The sequence below is a fragment of the Periplaneta americana genome, chromosome 6 (genome assembly GCF_040183065.1).
Source record: "Periplaneta americana isolate PAMFEO1 chromosome 6, P.americana_PAMFEO1_priV1, whole genome shotgun sequence".
Classification (NCBI taxonomy): Eukaryota; Metazoa; Arthropoda; class Insecta; order Blattodea; family Blattidae; genus Periplaneta; species Periplaneta americana.
Window position 1 is genome coordinate 26,019,470 of NC_091122.1, and position 17,975 is coordinate 26,037,444.

General features: G+C 35.2%; 1 protein-coding gene across 1 annotated transcript in view; it reads left to right on the forward strand.

Moving 5' to 3' along the window:
- Positions 1 to 17,975, forward strand: part of ct (homeobox protein, cut) — a 693,629-nt gene that overhangs the window by 234,205 nt on the left and 441,449 nt on the right. Inside the window, exon 3 of the mRNA XM_069829769.1 lies at positions 11,543 to 11,618. Coding sequence (XP_069685870.1) covers positions 11,543 to 11,618 — 76 coding nt within the window. The remainder of the gene's footprint in view (positions 1 to 11,542; positions 11,619 to 17,975) is intronic.

A 17,975-nucleotide genomic window follows, 5' to 3' on the forward strand; every position in this document is an offset into this window, starting at 1 on the left:
TAGTATATACAGTCACGAAGCTCAATACGTAGTAAATATGCATCCATAGATAGTTGCTAACCACTAGGATCGCTACTATCGCCGCATTACAGACAATACGAAATAGTACCTGCACAGTCTCTTGTTTCTAGCACCCTCATAAACTCAAGCTTCGTGACTGTATATACTAAACTATGGTTTTATTTTATATTATGAAGAATGGTTTCCATAGCAACAAGTTTCTATAGGGGAATAAAACAAAGAAACACGATCGTGCAAAAAATACATTGTGATGCGAAGAATTAATAGGCCTATTTTTATAACAGCAGGCCTAATATAAAATTCATTATTTTAAATCGATTGTTTAACAACGGTATATCAAATACTGAATTATCTAGCTTCGATTGAATTTGTGATAGCGAGATGGTATTTCGAAAGATGGGTCCGAGGATCCATGACATTACCTGACAATAGAAAAAACCTGGGAAAAAACAGTTATTACTATAATAATAAAGTTATGTTTGATTACTGTTTCAATACTCAGAGAAATGAAGAGTGAATGGAAAATGTAAAACAGTTTTTAGTACTTTGCATAAGCTCTGGACAAAAAACCAATTTTCTTGTTCTTTTAGTAAATACCTTACGCTTACATAGTCCATCGCTGTGGACTAACGGTTAGCATATATGACCGTGGAACTAGCGGGTTCAAATCCTAGTTGAAGTTTTGTCCGAGGTTTTCTTCAATCAATTGAAGGAAAATTGGTGGATAACTTTCGGCTTTTAATAGAAAAAGGAGCATTTTCTGTGGGCCTCTGAAAAAGAACTAAGGAAGAGACTATTGAAGTGCTTTGTGTGGAGTGCAGCATTATATGGGGGCGGAAACATGGAAATTACGACGAAATGAAGAGAAGCGACCTTGAAGCACTTGAAATGTGAATATGGACAAGCATGGAGCGTGTGAAGTGGACAGGCAGAATAAGAAATGAAGGTGTGTTGGAAAGAGTGGGTGAAGAAAGAATGATGCTGAAACTGATCAGGAAGAGAAAAAGAAATTGAGAAGAAACTTCCTCCTTAAGGATGCACTGAAAGAAATGGTGAACGAGAGAAGAGTTCGGGGTAGAAGAAGATTTCAAACAATAGACGACATTAAGACATATGGATCATTTGCGGAGAGTAAGAGGAAGCCAGAAAATAGGGAACACTGGGAGAATGCTGGGGGTGCAGTGAAAGACCTGAACTTGGGAAGAACATTATGAATTAAGGAATAATAATAATAATAATAATAATAATAATAATAATAATAATAATAATAATCCTCAACTAGGTGAGATTATCAAAACAATTTTAAACACTAAAATGGTTTACATAAAATTTTAAGTTTACAGTATATTAAATGACTTACAGTTTATTTAAGATCTTAACAATTTTGGAGTAATGTAATTCTGTAATATTGTATAGCTCTGAGAGTTTAAATAATAAGACCTGGTGCCGACCTCAAAGAAAACACAACTTCTATTTACTACAACTCGTTGTTCATAAATGCATCTTTGTTGCTATGGGAACGCTAAATAAATGACACTTAAAAATCGCGTATATACTCAAAAGAAATTATACCCGCATGAAACTGAAGGTAGACTATCATTTCATACCCGTATAGATCAGTCGTTTACAAACAATGCGAATGCTTTTTAAGCGTTGATGAGTTCGGTATAATTGTTTTTCACGTCTGTCACGCATTACCTAATACGTTCGGTACGCTGAGAGAGTGTTCCTCTGTCTCTTTCTATCTCGAACAACAACATATCGATATTGAAAGGTATTTTTTTATACGAGACTCCATAGAGCTTCTTCATTAGCAACAAAAGGATACAAACCATGAACTAAGATCTTGTCTTTGAATTTGCATGGCTTTTCTCTTGTTCCCCCCTCGTTTCTTCCCCTCTACCCTTCTATCCATCTATCCAAAGCACCCATTCATTGGATCTCACTATTGTTTCCTTGGATACCAGCAACATCGTCATCTTCCTCTCCTCTTTTTGACTGTCTTTTCTCTTTTCACTGTGTTACCCTTATCGTTCTTCTTTGCAGATTCTCTCTTTATTTCCACACGTGTACTTGTGGATGTAGAAATCGTCTCCTACCCTATAATCCGCGTTATAATTTTTATAAAGAAGACGACAACCCTCTTGCGTTTTCCCATCCCCATTCTCTTACTGTATTAATGAAATTACTAGAAGGGTCACTTCAGTTCCATTTCCACCTATAACTTCGGTCTCGACAAATTCTGTGTGGACATAGCAGGAAAGGCATTATCAATAGGCTTGTAGGGGCGGTATTGCATATAGGAATATAATATTCCACCCCCAGATGCCTTCGGAATTGATATTTCTAACAATCGATTTCAAAAGGTCAAACAAATTCCCAACATACACAGCAAAACTAACAAAAAAACTCTGTAACGTACAAGTTGGTGAGCGCCAGAAACAATTGAAAGTACAGTAAGATAAATCTTTGAGGTCTCCATGACAACAAGACGATGTGTGTATGAGGTTTATTATAAAATACTGAAATCTATATAGGCCTATAGCCTACAAACATTGTCGTTTATGCTTGCAGTAATAAGTGTAAGGTAAACTAAGCATCCTTGCCATCTCTTTGCTCCCGAAGTCAGCATTATAATGTCAGAATAAAGATATACAGGGTGATTAGTTTGGGTATGAATAAAATAAAAACACCGTAAAGCATTTACTACTGAAGTCTATTTGTTGAAACTTTGTGCATTCAACACTGAAAGATGGGAGATTCCTCAGAGCTCAACATGACCCCCATTGCGCACCCTGCACAACTCATAACGGTGATGCAATTTATCTCATTTTTAGGCCTCTTCTCTTCTCTTCTCTTCTCTTCTCTTCTCTTCTCTTCTCTTCTCTTCTCTTCTCTTCTCTTCTCTTCTCTTCTCTTCTCTTCTCTTCTCTTCTCTTCTCTTCTCTTCTCCTTTCGTCTCTTTTCCTCTCTTCTCTTCTCTCAATCTTCTCTTCTCTCAATCTTCTCTTCTCTTCTCTTCTCTTCTCTTCTCTTCTCTTCTCTTCTCTTCTCTTCTCTTCTCTTCTCTTCTCTTCTCTTCTCTTCTCTTCTCTTCTCTTCTCTTCTCTTCTCTTCTCTTCTCTTCTCTTCTCTCCTCTCCTCTCCTCTCCTCCTTTCCTCTCTTCTCTTCTCTCAATCTTCTCTTCTCTTCTCTTCTCTTCTCTTCTCTTCTCTTCTCTTCTCTTATCTTCTCTTCTCTTCTCTTCTCTTCTCTTCTCTTCTCTTCTCGCTTCTCTTCTCGCTTCTCTTCTCTTCTCTTCTCGCTTCTCTTCTCGCTTCTCTTCTCTTCTCTTCTCTTCTCTTCTCTTCTCTTCTCTTCTCTTCTCTTCTCTTCTCTTCTCTTCTCTTCTCTTCTCTTCTCTTCTCTTCTCTTCTCTTCTCTTCTCTTCTCTTCTCACCATACCTTTACAGATTTTTTCTTGATTGCGTTTTCTCTTTGTTTCTCTTGTATTCCGTTATTTGTACCTTATCCTCTTTATTTCTCTTTCTTGAGTTTTTTCTCCTTTTCTCCCTTCAACACGTCATTCTGATCCTTTTCTATTCTCTCTTTCCCCTATCTATCTTCTCTTCTTCCTTCTCCTGCACTTCTTATCTTCTTCCCTTTATGTTTTCCCTCTTCCTTCCCTTGATTTTTTTGTCCTCGGATAGCTTATCTCCATCTTCTCGCAGTGTCTCTTTCATCAATTTCTTGTTAAAGAATTTGCACGTACATCGTTGTTAAATTACATTTGTGGTGCGACAACCCATGAAGGTTTAACGGCGACCAACCGGCTGCTGGTCTCAAGTCCATATGCCTCATAAAAGATGAATGATCATCCAGCCAGAACGGAGGTATTGTGTGGTTAGTAGGATGATACTCCCAGGTATTATAGCTGGTATCCGTAACCGGATCTCGCTAGGAAATTCCTTCCCCATGAGGACTCGAACCAGCGAGCATTCTGTAACGCGAGTTCTAGGCAGGATGCCTTAGACTACGACGCCACGGCGCGGAACCGTCATTGTTCTTAGTTTCAAATCTTTCACTCTCTGTGTTTCTTATATTTGAGATGAAATACATCATTTTTCTTATACAGGGACATCATTTTATTTTTACTAATATTTTTAATATTAACCTGGCTATACCTTTGGATTAACGGTTGAAAATAGAAAACACCGTTTGCTACCCCTTCCACGAACTGAGTTCGATGATACTGGCGTAAAATAAAACAAATCACTTTGCTAGGTATAGGAGGGGAGAAAAATAGTTCGTCCATTTACGTAAACTAGGAAATATCGCAAGTTTGAGTTTGATAATTTTCATTAGGTTTTTGTTTAATCAAAATACAGTACAGTATTAACAATAAGTGTTTTTACTCACGAACTGAGCTATCCATGCGAACGTATTCATTATGCAGTGTATATTATACTGTCTACAGCACATCAGTGTACAATGCAGAAAATGAAGTTAAATTGAAAAATAATCATAATATGGATATTTAAACACATTTTTGAAAATGGTGGCCGTTCATTTCGATACAGGCTTCAGTTCTAATGTGCATATTATCGCACTATAGACTATTGCATCTAATTCCAATTGCCAGTTCCGTTCTTCGTACTAGTAACTCATGTTGAAATAATTCTGTACCTAGTCTATAAAAGAGTACCTTACGTACTGTAAATTCAGTCTTCACTTCTGCCCGATCCGAAAAGATAAAATTACTCAGACATGCTATCTACTGTCCGTCCAAGTGGTTATGTTGCAGGATCGTAGAAAGAGGGGAAATCACGTGACAGTTAATTACTTAACGAGGCCCTTTTATTTAAGTTATTTTAAACAGTTGTATAATATTACAACAAATTAATGTTTTCGGAAAAGAGCCAAGACAGCCAAGCCACTAGCTTTACAGAGGGGCGAGTAAAAGTAGGTGGGGGAAATCGGGATGCGACGTAGGCAAGCGGACGACAGTACCTTTGCGAAAATATGATTCAATATTGAAAGCTCTTTCGTCACTGGAAAATGCGAACATATTTCTGGAACGTACTATGCTCACTAACTCAGTATTCTACTATATGCGACTTTGGTTCTGTGTGGAGGACAGTTGGAACTTCATTAGTAGAAGGGATGGGAGTGAAGTACATACAAAAACTCAGGTACAATAAAAATTGAAATAAAAATAAAATGATGTTCCTATATTTCTTCTTATCTTTTGTAATATTACAATAATTTGAATGATTCTTGGTGAATTTCTGCGTTTTATAGTCGAATTTTCACTACTATCAGCTAACATTTGCAATGCAAAAAACATACAGAATTTCACAGATATTGAAACGTGCTCGAGATGTACCTAACAACGAAGACCTTGGCAACAACATCGTTTATGCCTATACTTGTATGTGGTTGGGGGAGACGCGTTTCTTGATTAAGGTGGTTTTCCACAACCATTACCGGAGAAAAGGGGGTGAGAGAGATGTGTAAGGAGGGATGCTTTGGTATGTAGCGCTACCCTTTAAATAAAATAGTGGTGAACCGCGTCAAACCTAACAATTCATGATCATCTGTGTTGACAGGAGCAAAGTCACGTCGAGCCAGACGACTTGAACACTGTACCACAATCATGTTGTATGAATCTTACACGGACTTCGGCCATCTTCATGTACTAACACATTTCGACATTGAAAATTGACGGTAAATTGTTCAACATTGTTGTAACCGAGGTTGGACTTTAAAGGCGAGTAGGACAGATGTGCTCAAAGCTGCAGTCGAGATTTGTATTTCGCAAGCGAGTTCACGAAAACTATGAGCTGTGGCATCCACACAAAAATTACGTTTCTTAAAACAATGGCCCTTTTCTTCGTTAATTCGCATAAATTAACGACTGGGTTGTAAAGAGATTAAGGCTAACTGAATATGCAAACAGTGAAGGTGATATTTCAAGTAATGTTGTTCGTTAGAGTCTGAAAGACAGGTTTTGTTTGACGAATATCAAATTAACGTGTCATGATTATAATTTCTGGTTAGAATGACAACCTTTACAAACATAGATCAACATGTATTGAATAATCCTTCAGTTCGACGATTCCTCAATTTTTTTTTGCAAAGTTTAAATTCGGAACTATCTAAGCGACACTATTTAGCAAAGTAAGTAATGATCCGACAGTTTCGCGATCTCTTACTTCCTAATAATAACAATAAAATTAAGATCATTTAAACACCAATCAACAATTAACAAATACCCTTCAGTTTAACGATCTCTTAATTCAGATAGACCTGTAGAATAAAATTAATATCCGTTTGATCAACAATGAACAAGATTAGTTTCAATAACGATCAACAAATAACAAAGAAACGACTCGTCACGAATTTAACTATCTCTTAGTTAAAAAAACAAACGACTCGTCAGTAGTTTAACTATCTCTTAGTTAAAAAAACAAACGACCCGTCAGTTTGACTATCTTTTAGTTAAAAAACGAACGACTCGTCACTAGTTTAACTATCTCTTAGTTAAAAAAACAAACGACCCGTCAGTTTAACTATCTCTTAGTTAAAAAACAAACGACTCGTCAGTTTAACTATCTCTTAGTTAAAAAAACGAAGGACTCGTCACTAGTTTAACTATCTCTTAGTTAAAAAAGTCAGTTTAACTGTCTCTTAGTTAAAAAGCAAACGACTCGTTACTAGTTTAATTATCTCTTAGTTAAAAAAACAAATGACTCGTCAGTTTAACTGTCTCTTAGTTAAAAAAACAAATGACTCGTCACTAGTTTAACTATTTCTTAGTTACAAAAACAAACAACTCGTCAGTAGTTTAACTATCTTTTAGTTTAAAAACAAACGACTCGTCACTCGTTTAACTATCTCTTAGTTAAAAAAGTCAGTTTAACTGTCTCTAAGTTAAAAAGCAAACGACTCGTCATCTTTTAGTTAAAAAAACAAACGGCTCGTCAGTTTAACTGTCTCTTAGTTAAAAAACGAACGACTCGTCACTAGTTTAACTATCTCTTATTTAAAAAAAGAAACGACTCGTCACTAGTTTAACTACTCTCTTAGTTAAAAAAGAAACGACTCGTCATTAATTTAACAATCTCTTAGTTCATAGAGGCGAAGTTAAGGCCAATAGGCCATATCTACCACACCATCAGAAATACGAATACAAATAAAACATGGACAAAGAACTAAAAATAAACCAATAATTTATCTATAACAATAATGACAGAATTTAAATAATATAATCTACAAAAGAATTAATGGCAGTTTAAAAAAAAAAGTGGAATACTTTTATAGACTACTAACAAATTGAAGATAAACAAGAGCTAATAACATATAACACAATTTAGTTATTATGAAAACCTATTACATCGAGGTACAAATCATCATATCTTGAAACTTACTAAAACTCGAGTTCTTGCAATAAAACACGTCTTTCTAATTTAGTTTTAAGTTGTGACGATTTCTTACGTGACCAGGTAACGAATTCCAGAGGCGAGGTGGTATTATGATGAAGGAAGATGAATATAAAAAATATCTGTGATGGGAAATAGAAGGAAACAATACTGATTGCAAGGCATTATGAGGAACTGAAACCGTGATGCCAGATGATTTATGCCTGCAGAATAAAATTAAGATTCGTTTCATATCAAGATCTGTTTCAACACCGATCAATATCTACAGTGACAAACGACCTGTCAGTTTAACGATCTTTTAATTCATATTAGACGTAGTATAAAATAAAAATCCGTTTCAACAATGATCAAGATCCGTCTTCAACATCAAGTAACAAATGACTTATATCTTAGTTCATATAGGCCTGTAGAATAGAATTAAGATCGATTTCATCGACAACTATCAAGATCCCTTTCAACACCGATCAACAAACAATAAGTAACGATCTCTTAGTGCCTATAAACTTGTAGAATAAAATTGAACATTTCATCATCGAGTATCAACATCTGTTTCGACATCAATCAACAAATAACTAATGACCCAAAAATTTTAATTATCCTTTAGTTGGTATGGAGAATAAAAAAATCAATTTCTTCAGTAGTGATCAAGATCGGTTTCAAATTCAATCGAGAAATAATTAAGCCTAACCGATATGATTAAATTCAACATGTATAATAAGTAAACAAAATATTGAAACCCGAAAATTTTGCTTTGAGCCCTTTATCAGAGACAGGGCCATTTTGCATTTCGTAAACCTACAAAACGGGAGTCCCTATGATTTACTTTATCGTCCTTTCCGGTCTTGAACATCTCTTAAACATCAAGGACTCCTATTTACTTGATCTTTCTGGGATTCAATGTGAAGACTTTAGAGTCAAAATTCGACTGTAAATATTCGACAAGGTTTGGATTAATGGTTTGAAAAAAATTTTGAGACATAGAGATGAAATATGTGATGATCCTATTACTCTAATCTATATGTCTAAATAAGGAGCAGAAGCTGAACAGATCTTAAGTTTATCTTTTCCTTAAATTAAGGTACTGTGACAAATGCTAATGATTCTTTTCTTGCCCGATTACTGGAATTTGGCTCCAAGGAATTTGTTAACACTGTACACAGCCTTCCTTTGATAGTATTCCTGCGACACTACGCAACGGAATTTTATAAAAGAGAGAGAAAAAGGAAGGAGGGGAAGATGGAAAAGAGGGTACGATGAGAGGATGGGATAGAAGAAACTTTTGAGTTAAAGCTTCAGTGATATACTGGTGCTTTTCAGAGTGCAATTACCGCCATATTCACCATCTATAAAGCAGCGCAGAACAGAAAAAAAGAAGTACTTACTTAAAATCAGGATGCAGCTTGTTTAATCAATATACAAACATACTCCAGATACACTAATTAGTATAGTAACAATTTTGTTTAGGGGTGGGGGTTGAAAGGGGGTACGAGGATGGCAGAAAGATGAAGGAAATAGGAAATGAAGATACGATCATCTTCAGAAACTTGCAACACATCTTTTTTTTTTTTTCAGCAATTAGTAGGCCTATACATTTTACGTAGAATCGATTTATTATAAACAGAGAAAACTTCATGAACTCTAGAAATAGATAATATCCCTCCCCACCCCTCAAAAATATAGTTATATGATCCTTTTATGCTATGTACAGGGTGAATCTGAAGCAGACAAAAATATTCTTCGGTACGTAGAATTAGGAAGAAATTAAACGCGGAATAAATATGGGAAATGTCTGTTATTATTCGGTTGAGAAGCTTTTGTCATCTAGTCTGCTGTCAAAAAAATCTGAAAGTTAGAATTTATAAAACAGTTATATTACCGGTTCTTCTTTGTGGTTGTGAAACTTGGACTCTCACTTTGAGAGAGGAACAGAGATTAAGGGTGTTTGAGAATAAGGTTCTTAGGAAAATATATGGAGTAAGAGGGATGAAGTAACAGGAGAATGGAGAAAGTTACACAACGCAGAGCTGCACGCATTGTATTCTTTACGTGACATAATTAGGAACATTAAATCCAGACGTTTGAGATGGGCAGGGCATATAGCACGTATGGGCGAATCCAGAAATGCATATAGAGTGTTAGTTGGGAGACCGGAGGGAAAAAGACCTTTGGTGAGACCGAGACGTAGATGGGAGGATAATATTGAAATAGATTTAAGGGAGGTGAGATATGATGATAGAGACTGGATTAATCTTGCTCAGGATTGGAACCGAAGGCGGGCTTATGTGAGGGCGGCAATGAACCTGCGGGTTCCTTAATAATAATAGTGTTAAATTATGCAGGGAAATTTTAAGATTTCTGCAAAATATTTTAACAACCAGCTATGGAGAAAATTGTTTCGTTCTTATTTAATTAATTTTAACAATTATTCATGCAATAACTTTTTTCTAGAATTATACTTTTAGTAGAAAATGTTACACAAGGCTTTTGTTTAGAGGAAAACACCAGAAAATATTTAAGGAAGGAGAGAAAATGAGGCAAACAATGAAAATGTTAGGGTTTTTTTTTTCAAATCTGAACTTTATTTTGCAACAGTTGGTATACATGTTTTGTAAGGTCGTTTTAAATTATGAAGGGAAATTTTAAGATTTTCGTAAAAAATTTAACAACCAGCTAATGGCGAAAGGTATTTCGTTCTTATTTAATTAATTTCAACAATTATTCATGCAATAACTGTTTTCTAGAAATATACTTTTAGTAGAAAATGTTACATAAGCCTTTTGTTTAAGGAAAAACATCAGAAAATATTTAAGAAAGGAAACAAAATGAGGCAAACAATGAAAATGTTATGTTTTTTAAAAAATCTGAACTTTATTTTGCAACAGTTGGTATACATGTTTTGTAAGAACATTTTAAATTGGACAGAGAAACTTGATGAATTCTATAAAATATGTCTACAAACTGTGAATGAATATGTTTAGCTAGGTTGTTATTTCACTAATTTCAACAATTGTTTATAGGGGAGAGTCGGGTAGTATCGGACATCGGGTAATATCGGACAGTGAGTTTCTTTCATCTACCACACGATGACAGTACCTGATTGACATGGTTACGTTTCTGTGATGTCGCATGGAGAAACGTAACCATGTCATTCAGGTACTACCATATGGTGGTAGATGAAAGAAACGCACTGTCCGATACTACCCGATGTCCGATACTACCCGACTCTCCCCTAGGCCTAATTGCTTTCCAGAATTTGTTATCCCAGCATACTTCTATAAAATATAGATATTATACATTAAGGGAGAGAAACGGATGGTTTTTCCCAAAGTACATGATTGTGGCCCAAGATATTTATCATGGGGTACAAATGTACCGAGGGAAAAATTGTGTTTCGATCCCATAGTGTTGGTCTACATACTGTTTTCCACGACCGGGAGTAAATGTCGGTTACCAGGTTACAAAAATCGGGAGGGAAAATACATTTCCTCCGTAAGCAAAGAAATATTAGTAAAGAAACAATATCAATCGTTGTTGCTATGGCATTTTCTTTGCATCTGTGCATACGCATTCACTAAAAATAACTCCAGCGAACTTCAGTAAGGATTTTAGAAATAACATCCGACAATTTACTCCCGGTCGAGAAAACAAATATTTGTCTTTTGTTTAGGGTAAGTACATTACGACATTCAAAAAAGGCAAAGGAGTAAGATATGGTAAACGATAAATTATGCATTTTTTTAAGAAATTTACAATACAGTTTCTTTTACAACAGTTGGTATACTTGTTACATAAGATCGTTTTAAATGATACAGGGAAATTTCATGAATTTGTAAGAGTTATTTTCCCCCCAACCAGAGTGTTTAAGGTACATGGAATTGGTTTTAAAACACGGCTTTATTGAAAGTCATTCATCACACAACAACATTGAGTCGATCAATCAATTTTGAAATTTTGATTGGCAGATGAAATCCCTCACCCATTTTTTTTTTACAGAGAGGAAAATAAATTCCCCATCGTTTCCTGTTTTACGTTATATATGCAACAAATAAACACAACCATGATTTTATTTATATTATTTACTTTACCTTTCTTTTTTCAGCTTACGTTCTCGCTTGGGTCGAGAATTATCGATTGATTCCACATCGATCACACCAGCACAGTGCAGCACAGAGGAGGTGATTTTAACTTTATACGCAAACTGAAAGGAAAGGTACTGCCTTCAATGCAAAAACGGAATATAACTCCTTTTCCTCTATACCATGTACATACTTTTCATACCAAGGGCAGAGGTTTTTCTGTATTCACTTATTGGAATTGTTTTTTACCTCTTTCGGTGAGAGCTATCCTACACTCCTACGCCTTTCTTATGCGACTCTGATAAACATTATCACATACAGAAAAATTTAAATATCTTATTTGGAATCCTTGGATTGGTACGTCCAATCTAGGCTTAATTTGTATGAAAATATTTGCAATTATTACGATTTCTCAGTTGGTACTCATGGGTGGAGCCTTCGAACTAGTTGAAATCTATAGGTAAATTTCAGTATCTTAGTTGGTACTCATGGATAGATAATTAAATTTAAATTTTTATAAAATGTATAGGAATATTTCAGTGCTTCACTTGATACTTGGGATTAGCTAAGTATATTCGAAACTGTGTAACAAATTCATGGAGTTATTTTAATATCTAAGTCATTACTTTTAACGCATTGCTACATTTTAAATTGCATAAAAAGTTTAGGCTAGTATCAGTATTTCCTGGATAGGAAACTGATTTTCGAAATTATATGAAAATAACTATCTTGTTTTTGATAAACGCATTGACTACATTCAAAATTGCAATTAAAACTGGAGAAAAATTTTAATAGGCATACGTCAATTGGCATTTATAAGTTGGCAATTATATTCTGAATTATTTAAACAATCTTTACGACCATTTGAACACACAAGTTGGTACTCATGGATAGATAGTGGCATTGTAAATTGTATTGGCATTTCTGAATAGATAGTGTCTTTGAAATTGTATATAAAAATTCTAGAACAATTTACATACCTCAGGTCTGCCTGATTGGCGCAGTTGGTATAGAGCTGGTCTTCTATGACCGAGGTTGTGGGTTCGATCCCGGACCAGGTCGATGGAATTTAAGTGTGCTTCAATACGACAGGCTCATGTCAGTAGATTTACTGGCATGTAAAAGAACTCCTGCGCAACAAAATTCCGGCATACCGGCGACGCTGATTTAGCGTCGTTAAATAAAACATAACATTTAACTTTTATATACCTCAGTTGGTACTCTTGATCGGAAATGGTACTCAGAATTGCACTGAAAATTTCGGTACGATTTCAACTTTTCAATTTATTCTCGTAGTTAACGTAAATTGCAATATAATTTATGGAAGTCTTCAGAGAAATTTGAATAACTCATTTTGTAAACCTGAATCTGTAAATTACTGTATTAAAAGTCCATATAATATTTCAGAATATAACCTAACAGAATTCAGAAAATTGAAGAAATAGAATCTTACATTAAAAAATCTTCATTTCTGTAACTATCGCCTACATTCGGTACAAGTAACAGGTCAAATGCGAAAGCTTAGTGATAAAGTATAAAAGATTCTATTATCCAGGCGCTTCAGATGGCCAAAAACTCTTATAATTTCTTGTCCATACTGACAATAAATTCGTTAATTTTCATTTTGTACATATAAATCTCATCGCCTGAATGTTTACCTTAGTCGTATAAGCAAGAGTTGTGCTGTTACCTTGGTAACTGTATTTCGTTTTCAATATGGCGGAGGGTTTGTCACCTTTCCTCTTGTGCTGCACTCTTGTGGAAAAGTTTTAAGCATTTATTTGGTGATGGTGTGGTGGATGGTGTAAAACAAAATGCAGATATAGAAGGCTGTGTGCTCTTTGCATTGTTATTTCTCTCTGTGTTATTTTTGTGTTTATCTGCTTGCAGAATTGTAAAGATGCGTGAAATATTATTTGCCCAATTTGTGTCTTCCACCCTCATCCTTACCTTCGTATTATTTCAACATGACGCCAGATTTGAATTAATGACATGTAGAGAGTGTAACTTAATATATAGAACACAAGTCAGGGTTTGATTTAGCACTAAAACTATAAAATTATTTTATCTATAAGCTTGCTTACTTACTTACTGGCTTTTAAGGAACCCGGAGGTTCATTGCCGTCCTCACATAAGCCCGCCATCGGTCCCTATCCTGAGCAAGATTAATCCAGTCTCTACCATCATATCCCACCTCCCTCAAATCCATTTTAATATTACCTTCCCATCTACGTCTCAGCCTCCCCAAAGGTCTTTTTCCCGCCGGCCTCCCAACTAACACTCTATATGCATTTCTGGATTCGCCCATACGTGCTACATGCCCTGCCCATCTCAAACGTCTGGATTTAATGTTCCTAATTATGTCAGGTGAAGAATACAATGCGTGCAGCTCTGCGTTGTGTAACTTTCTCCATTCTCCTGTAACTTCATCCCGCTTAGCACCAGATATTTTTCTAAGCATCTTATTCTCAAACACCCTTAACCTCTGTTCCTCTCTCAAAGTAAGAGTCCAAGTTTCACAACTATACAGAACAACCGGTAATACAAGTGTTTTATCAAGTCTAACTTTCAGATTTTTTTAGAGCAGACTTGATAACAAAAGCTTCTCAACGGAATAATAACAGGCATTTCCCATATTTATTCTGCGTTTAATTTCCTCCTGAGTATCATTTATATTTGTAACAGTTGCTCAAAGATATATCTGAATTTTTCCACCTCTTCGTAGGATAAATTTCCAATTTTTTATATTTCCATTTCGTAAAATATTCTGGTCATGAGACAATCATAAACTTTGTCGCGTTTTGTGTAGAAAATTATTTGCAGTAAGGATTCGAAATTGAATTTTCGTTTATTTCAAAACTCAATTTTATGACATCTCCCTTTACCAAACCATCATCGAATTATGCACATCTTTTATCGGTTCATGATCCGTGATTCTCGTATGATTTAAAATAATATAACATCTATGACGACAATGTTGGTAATAATAATAATAATAATAATAATAATAATAATGTCGAGTGGCAGTATTTTTGGCTTGGAATCTAACAAGCCTGAGTTCGAAATCCGCTAATCCTATAGTCTGTTTTGTTTGTGCTATGTTTTCTTAAGCGATAGTACCATTGTGTCATGCTAACCACATAACCCGAAGTCTCTCTCATTCTGAATAACTTGTCGTAATTAAAAAAATGTGTGGAGGAAGCCAAACAACCCTGTTCGTAAAGTTGATGATGATGATGATGATGGTGATGATGATGACGACTTATATGGACGTCAACACTCTAGATCAGCCGCGGCGAAAATGCGACTCACAAGCACATTGTGGCTCGCAGTGCATTTCCCTTGCTTCCTACCTACAACCCCCCACCCTCTCACTCACTGGAGTCAAACTCCGTTCCATTTGTATTTGTCTCTGACCTGCGAGTGGCGTATCGTCACAATGTCTCTCTCGAAAGCATGTACCTCTATAAAAACGAAAGTTCCAAGTAGGATGGGAGGATGCATTTTTTGCTGACAATATGATGAGAATAATAAATGTATGATTTATTCACAAGTATTACGAGGAAAACAGTTGTATAACATAAAACGGCATTATAAGTTACTACATGTTACTGATGAAACATTAAAAGGTTAAGTGTTGTTGTTATTGTTATTATTATTATTATTATCATCATCATCATCATCATCATCGCTGTACGTCGATCCTTTTTCAGCAGATGTACGAATAATGCGGTTAGATCTTCAATTTAAATTCACATATTTACAATGTGATGTTAAATGAAAGCTAGATGTAAGGACTTGACAAATGTTGAACTTTTCAAATCTTTGTCAAAAAATAAATATCCGAAGCTTCGTTTTTTCGCTTGTTCTGTTGAAGCCATGTTCGCTACAACTTACGTTTGTGAAAAATTATTTTCAACAATGAAAACAGTAAAAACCAAATTTAGATCACTACTGACAGACAAATACCTTCGCGATCAACTACGACTGGCAGTAAGTGACATAATTCCTGATTTTGAAACTTTGTCGCAGAGACATTCTGAAGACAGTTAATTTTAGGTTGTGATAATGTGTCCTATGTTTTCTTGTTCATTTCTTTCTTCGTACTAAACATTAGTTTGTAGCCTTGCACTGTATATAATTTTATTTAAGTGCTAGACGTAAGGAAAATGAAAAACCGTTAATGTCAGACAGTTGCTTCACTTCCCCTTCGGGTGTCCGCCTCCCTCCATAGGTGCTATGCACGTTGCAGCTTACGCAGTGGCTCGGCGCACGATAGCATTTTCGCCACCGCTGCTCTAGATAGATACATTCATCCCAACCGAGACCAAGTATTAAACCCACGAACGCCTGGGTTGTTTAGAGCGAGCTTCCCGCCATGCATGTTTCTCATCAACCTAAATAAATGCACAAACTTTCTCACCACACCGAAGATGATGTCATGGCCAGCGTTAGACATATAGCGCTCGGAGTAATGAAATAGGATCCCGTATTGTTATTATACGGCTCCGAAACATGCAGTAGGCCATATTTTGCTCGTACGACTAATTTGTTGTTTGTTCTTTAATCCCCTCTTTTTCCCACAACGCGGTCAATTCAATGCAGTATCGTCTCTGAAGAGGAACTGTATCATATGACGCTTTTACTGGTTTATTTTTAAATACTTCCACATCCTACGAATGTGTTATACATTGCTTGCAGAAATCGCCTTCACTTGTTTAAACAGTGTCCAATGGATTGATCCTTTTGTGCCATCACTGTTGACTATTCAGTTTTATCAGTTTTCATTTCTCTCTCTCTCTCTAAACAAAGGAAGTGGTTTCTGTGGAGATATATAAAACAAATGAACTCAGTTATTCCAAATAAAAGCATCGCATCATTCGAGAGCTTAATCCACTTCCGGTATATCGACAGTCGAAAAAGTTGAAAGATGGCAGCTTATAGCTTTTACGGTGATGAAAGTTGGTTTTGAAATAAATCTCGGTCGTCCACTGAAGTAAATTATACGGACTAATAAGGGATTTAGATCTTATTTTGACGTACGACATTCTCTTTTTTTTATTTGTATAGTTATGGACGTTATTTAATATGCTTGTCATTGGCGTTTTTCAATTGTTTCATTGAACATTTAATCCGCTTTTGGTATGTCGACAATCGGAAAAAGTTGAAAGATGCCAGTTTATAGCTTTTATATCTCTTCACGGTGGCGAATTTTGATTTTAAAATAAACCTCAAACAAACACTAAAGTATGTTCGAGAATTTTTAGGTATGTTAAAGTTTGTCCAGTGTTCTATAGAGAAGTCAATTATAACTTTCATGATGTCAAACAAGTCACAGAAATTTACTAAAGATTATTATTTTTTTGGTCCAATCCATAGCACCGGATCGAACTCAATTTCTCAAGTGTTTTTCCCTTTACTTTTCATATTAAGTCAACTGCCATTATACAAGGAGCGCACTCAATTGAGTGACTTGGTGGCCGGGATTCCGCAGTAATGTGCACAGTAATCTGTACAGAAATATGCACTGTTGCTTGAAGAATTTACTAAAGATCATTATTAAGATTAGTAAATTATTATTATTATTATTATTATTATAGTATAATAAATTATACAGCAAAACTCTTGTAAAATGGTGTCAAAATTACACTAGAGCATCATCTGACACATTTCAGAACACATTTAGACAAGACTACTTTACAGTATTTCGTGGCTAAAATATCTCTTCCAGACCTTGTTCCCTTGGACAAATTGTTACCAGCGATAAATATGTTAGTATTAGATAATTTTAGCGAAGTTTTAATAATAAACTTCTTAAAGCATTATACATTTTCATTTTCTGGGCACATTTCAGATTGCCATAAGAAGCCTAAGCAATTAAGAAATAACTTAATCAGTGGCCCATGTATAGAAATCAGCAGGCTCTGACCATTTATAAAACAATAAAACACCAGGCTTTGACTTAGCAATCATAAATGTCGTTCACTTGTTTTGCAAATTTCCAAAGCCTGCTGATTTCTGAACATGGTCCCCTGATTAAATTATTTCTTAATGTTATGTGCATTGGACTACGAAAGAAATGCCGATACGAAATTATATCGTTTTCTGAGCAAACATGGCGAGGTGAAAAGCTATTTTCCTGAGATTAGTTTTTTTTTAAAACATGTGGATACGACTTTTATGACATGTTCACGTTACTTATTATTTAATATGAAATTGATTTTAAATTATTCGTGTGTTTGACAACATTAATAAGATTGCTGCAGTTTATATAGTATTCCAAAGCCTTCCATATTAACATGGATGCTGTCATTGTTACAATCGATATATACGGCCAGTTACGTTTCATATTGTATTAACAAAAAAATTGAGAAATTTTATTATAATATAAATATAAAATTTATGGTTTATTTATAGTTTATTGAAGACATAATATATGATGTAATGATAACAGAG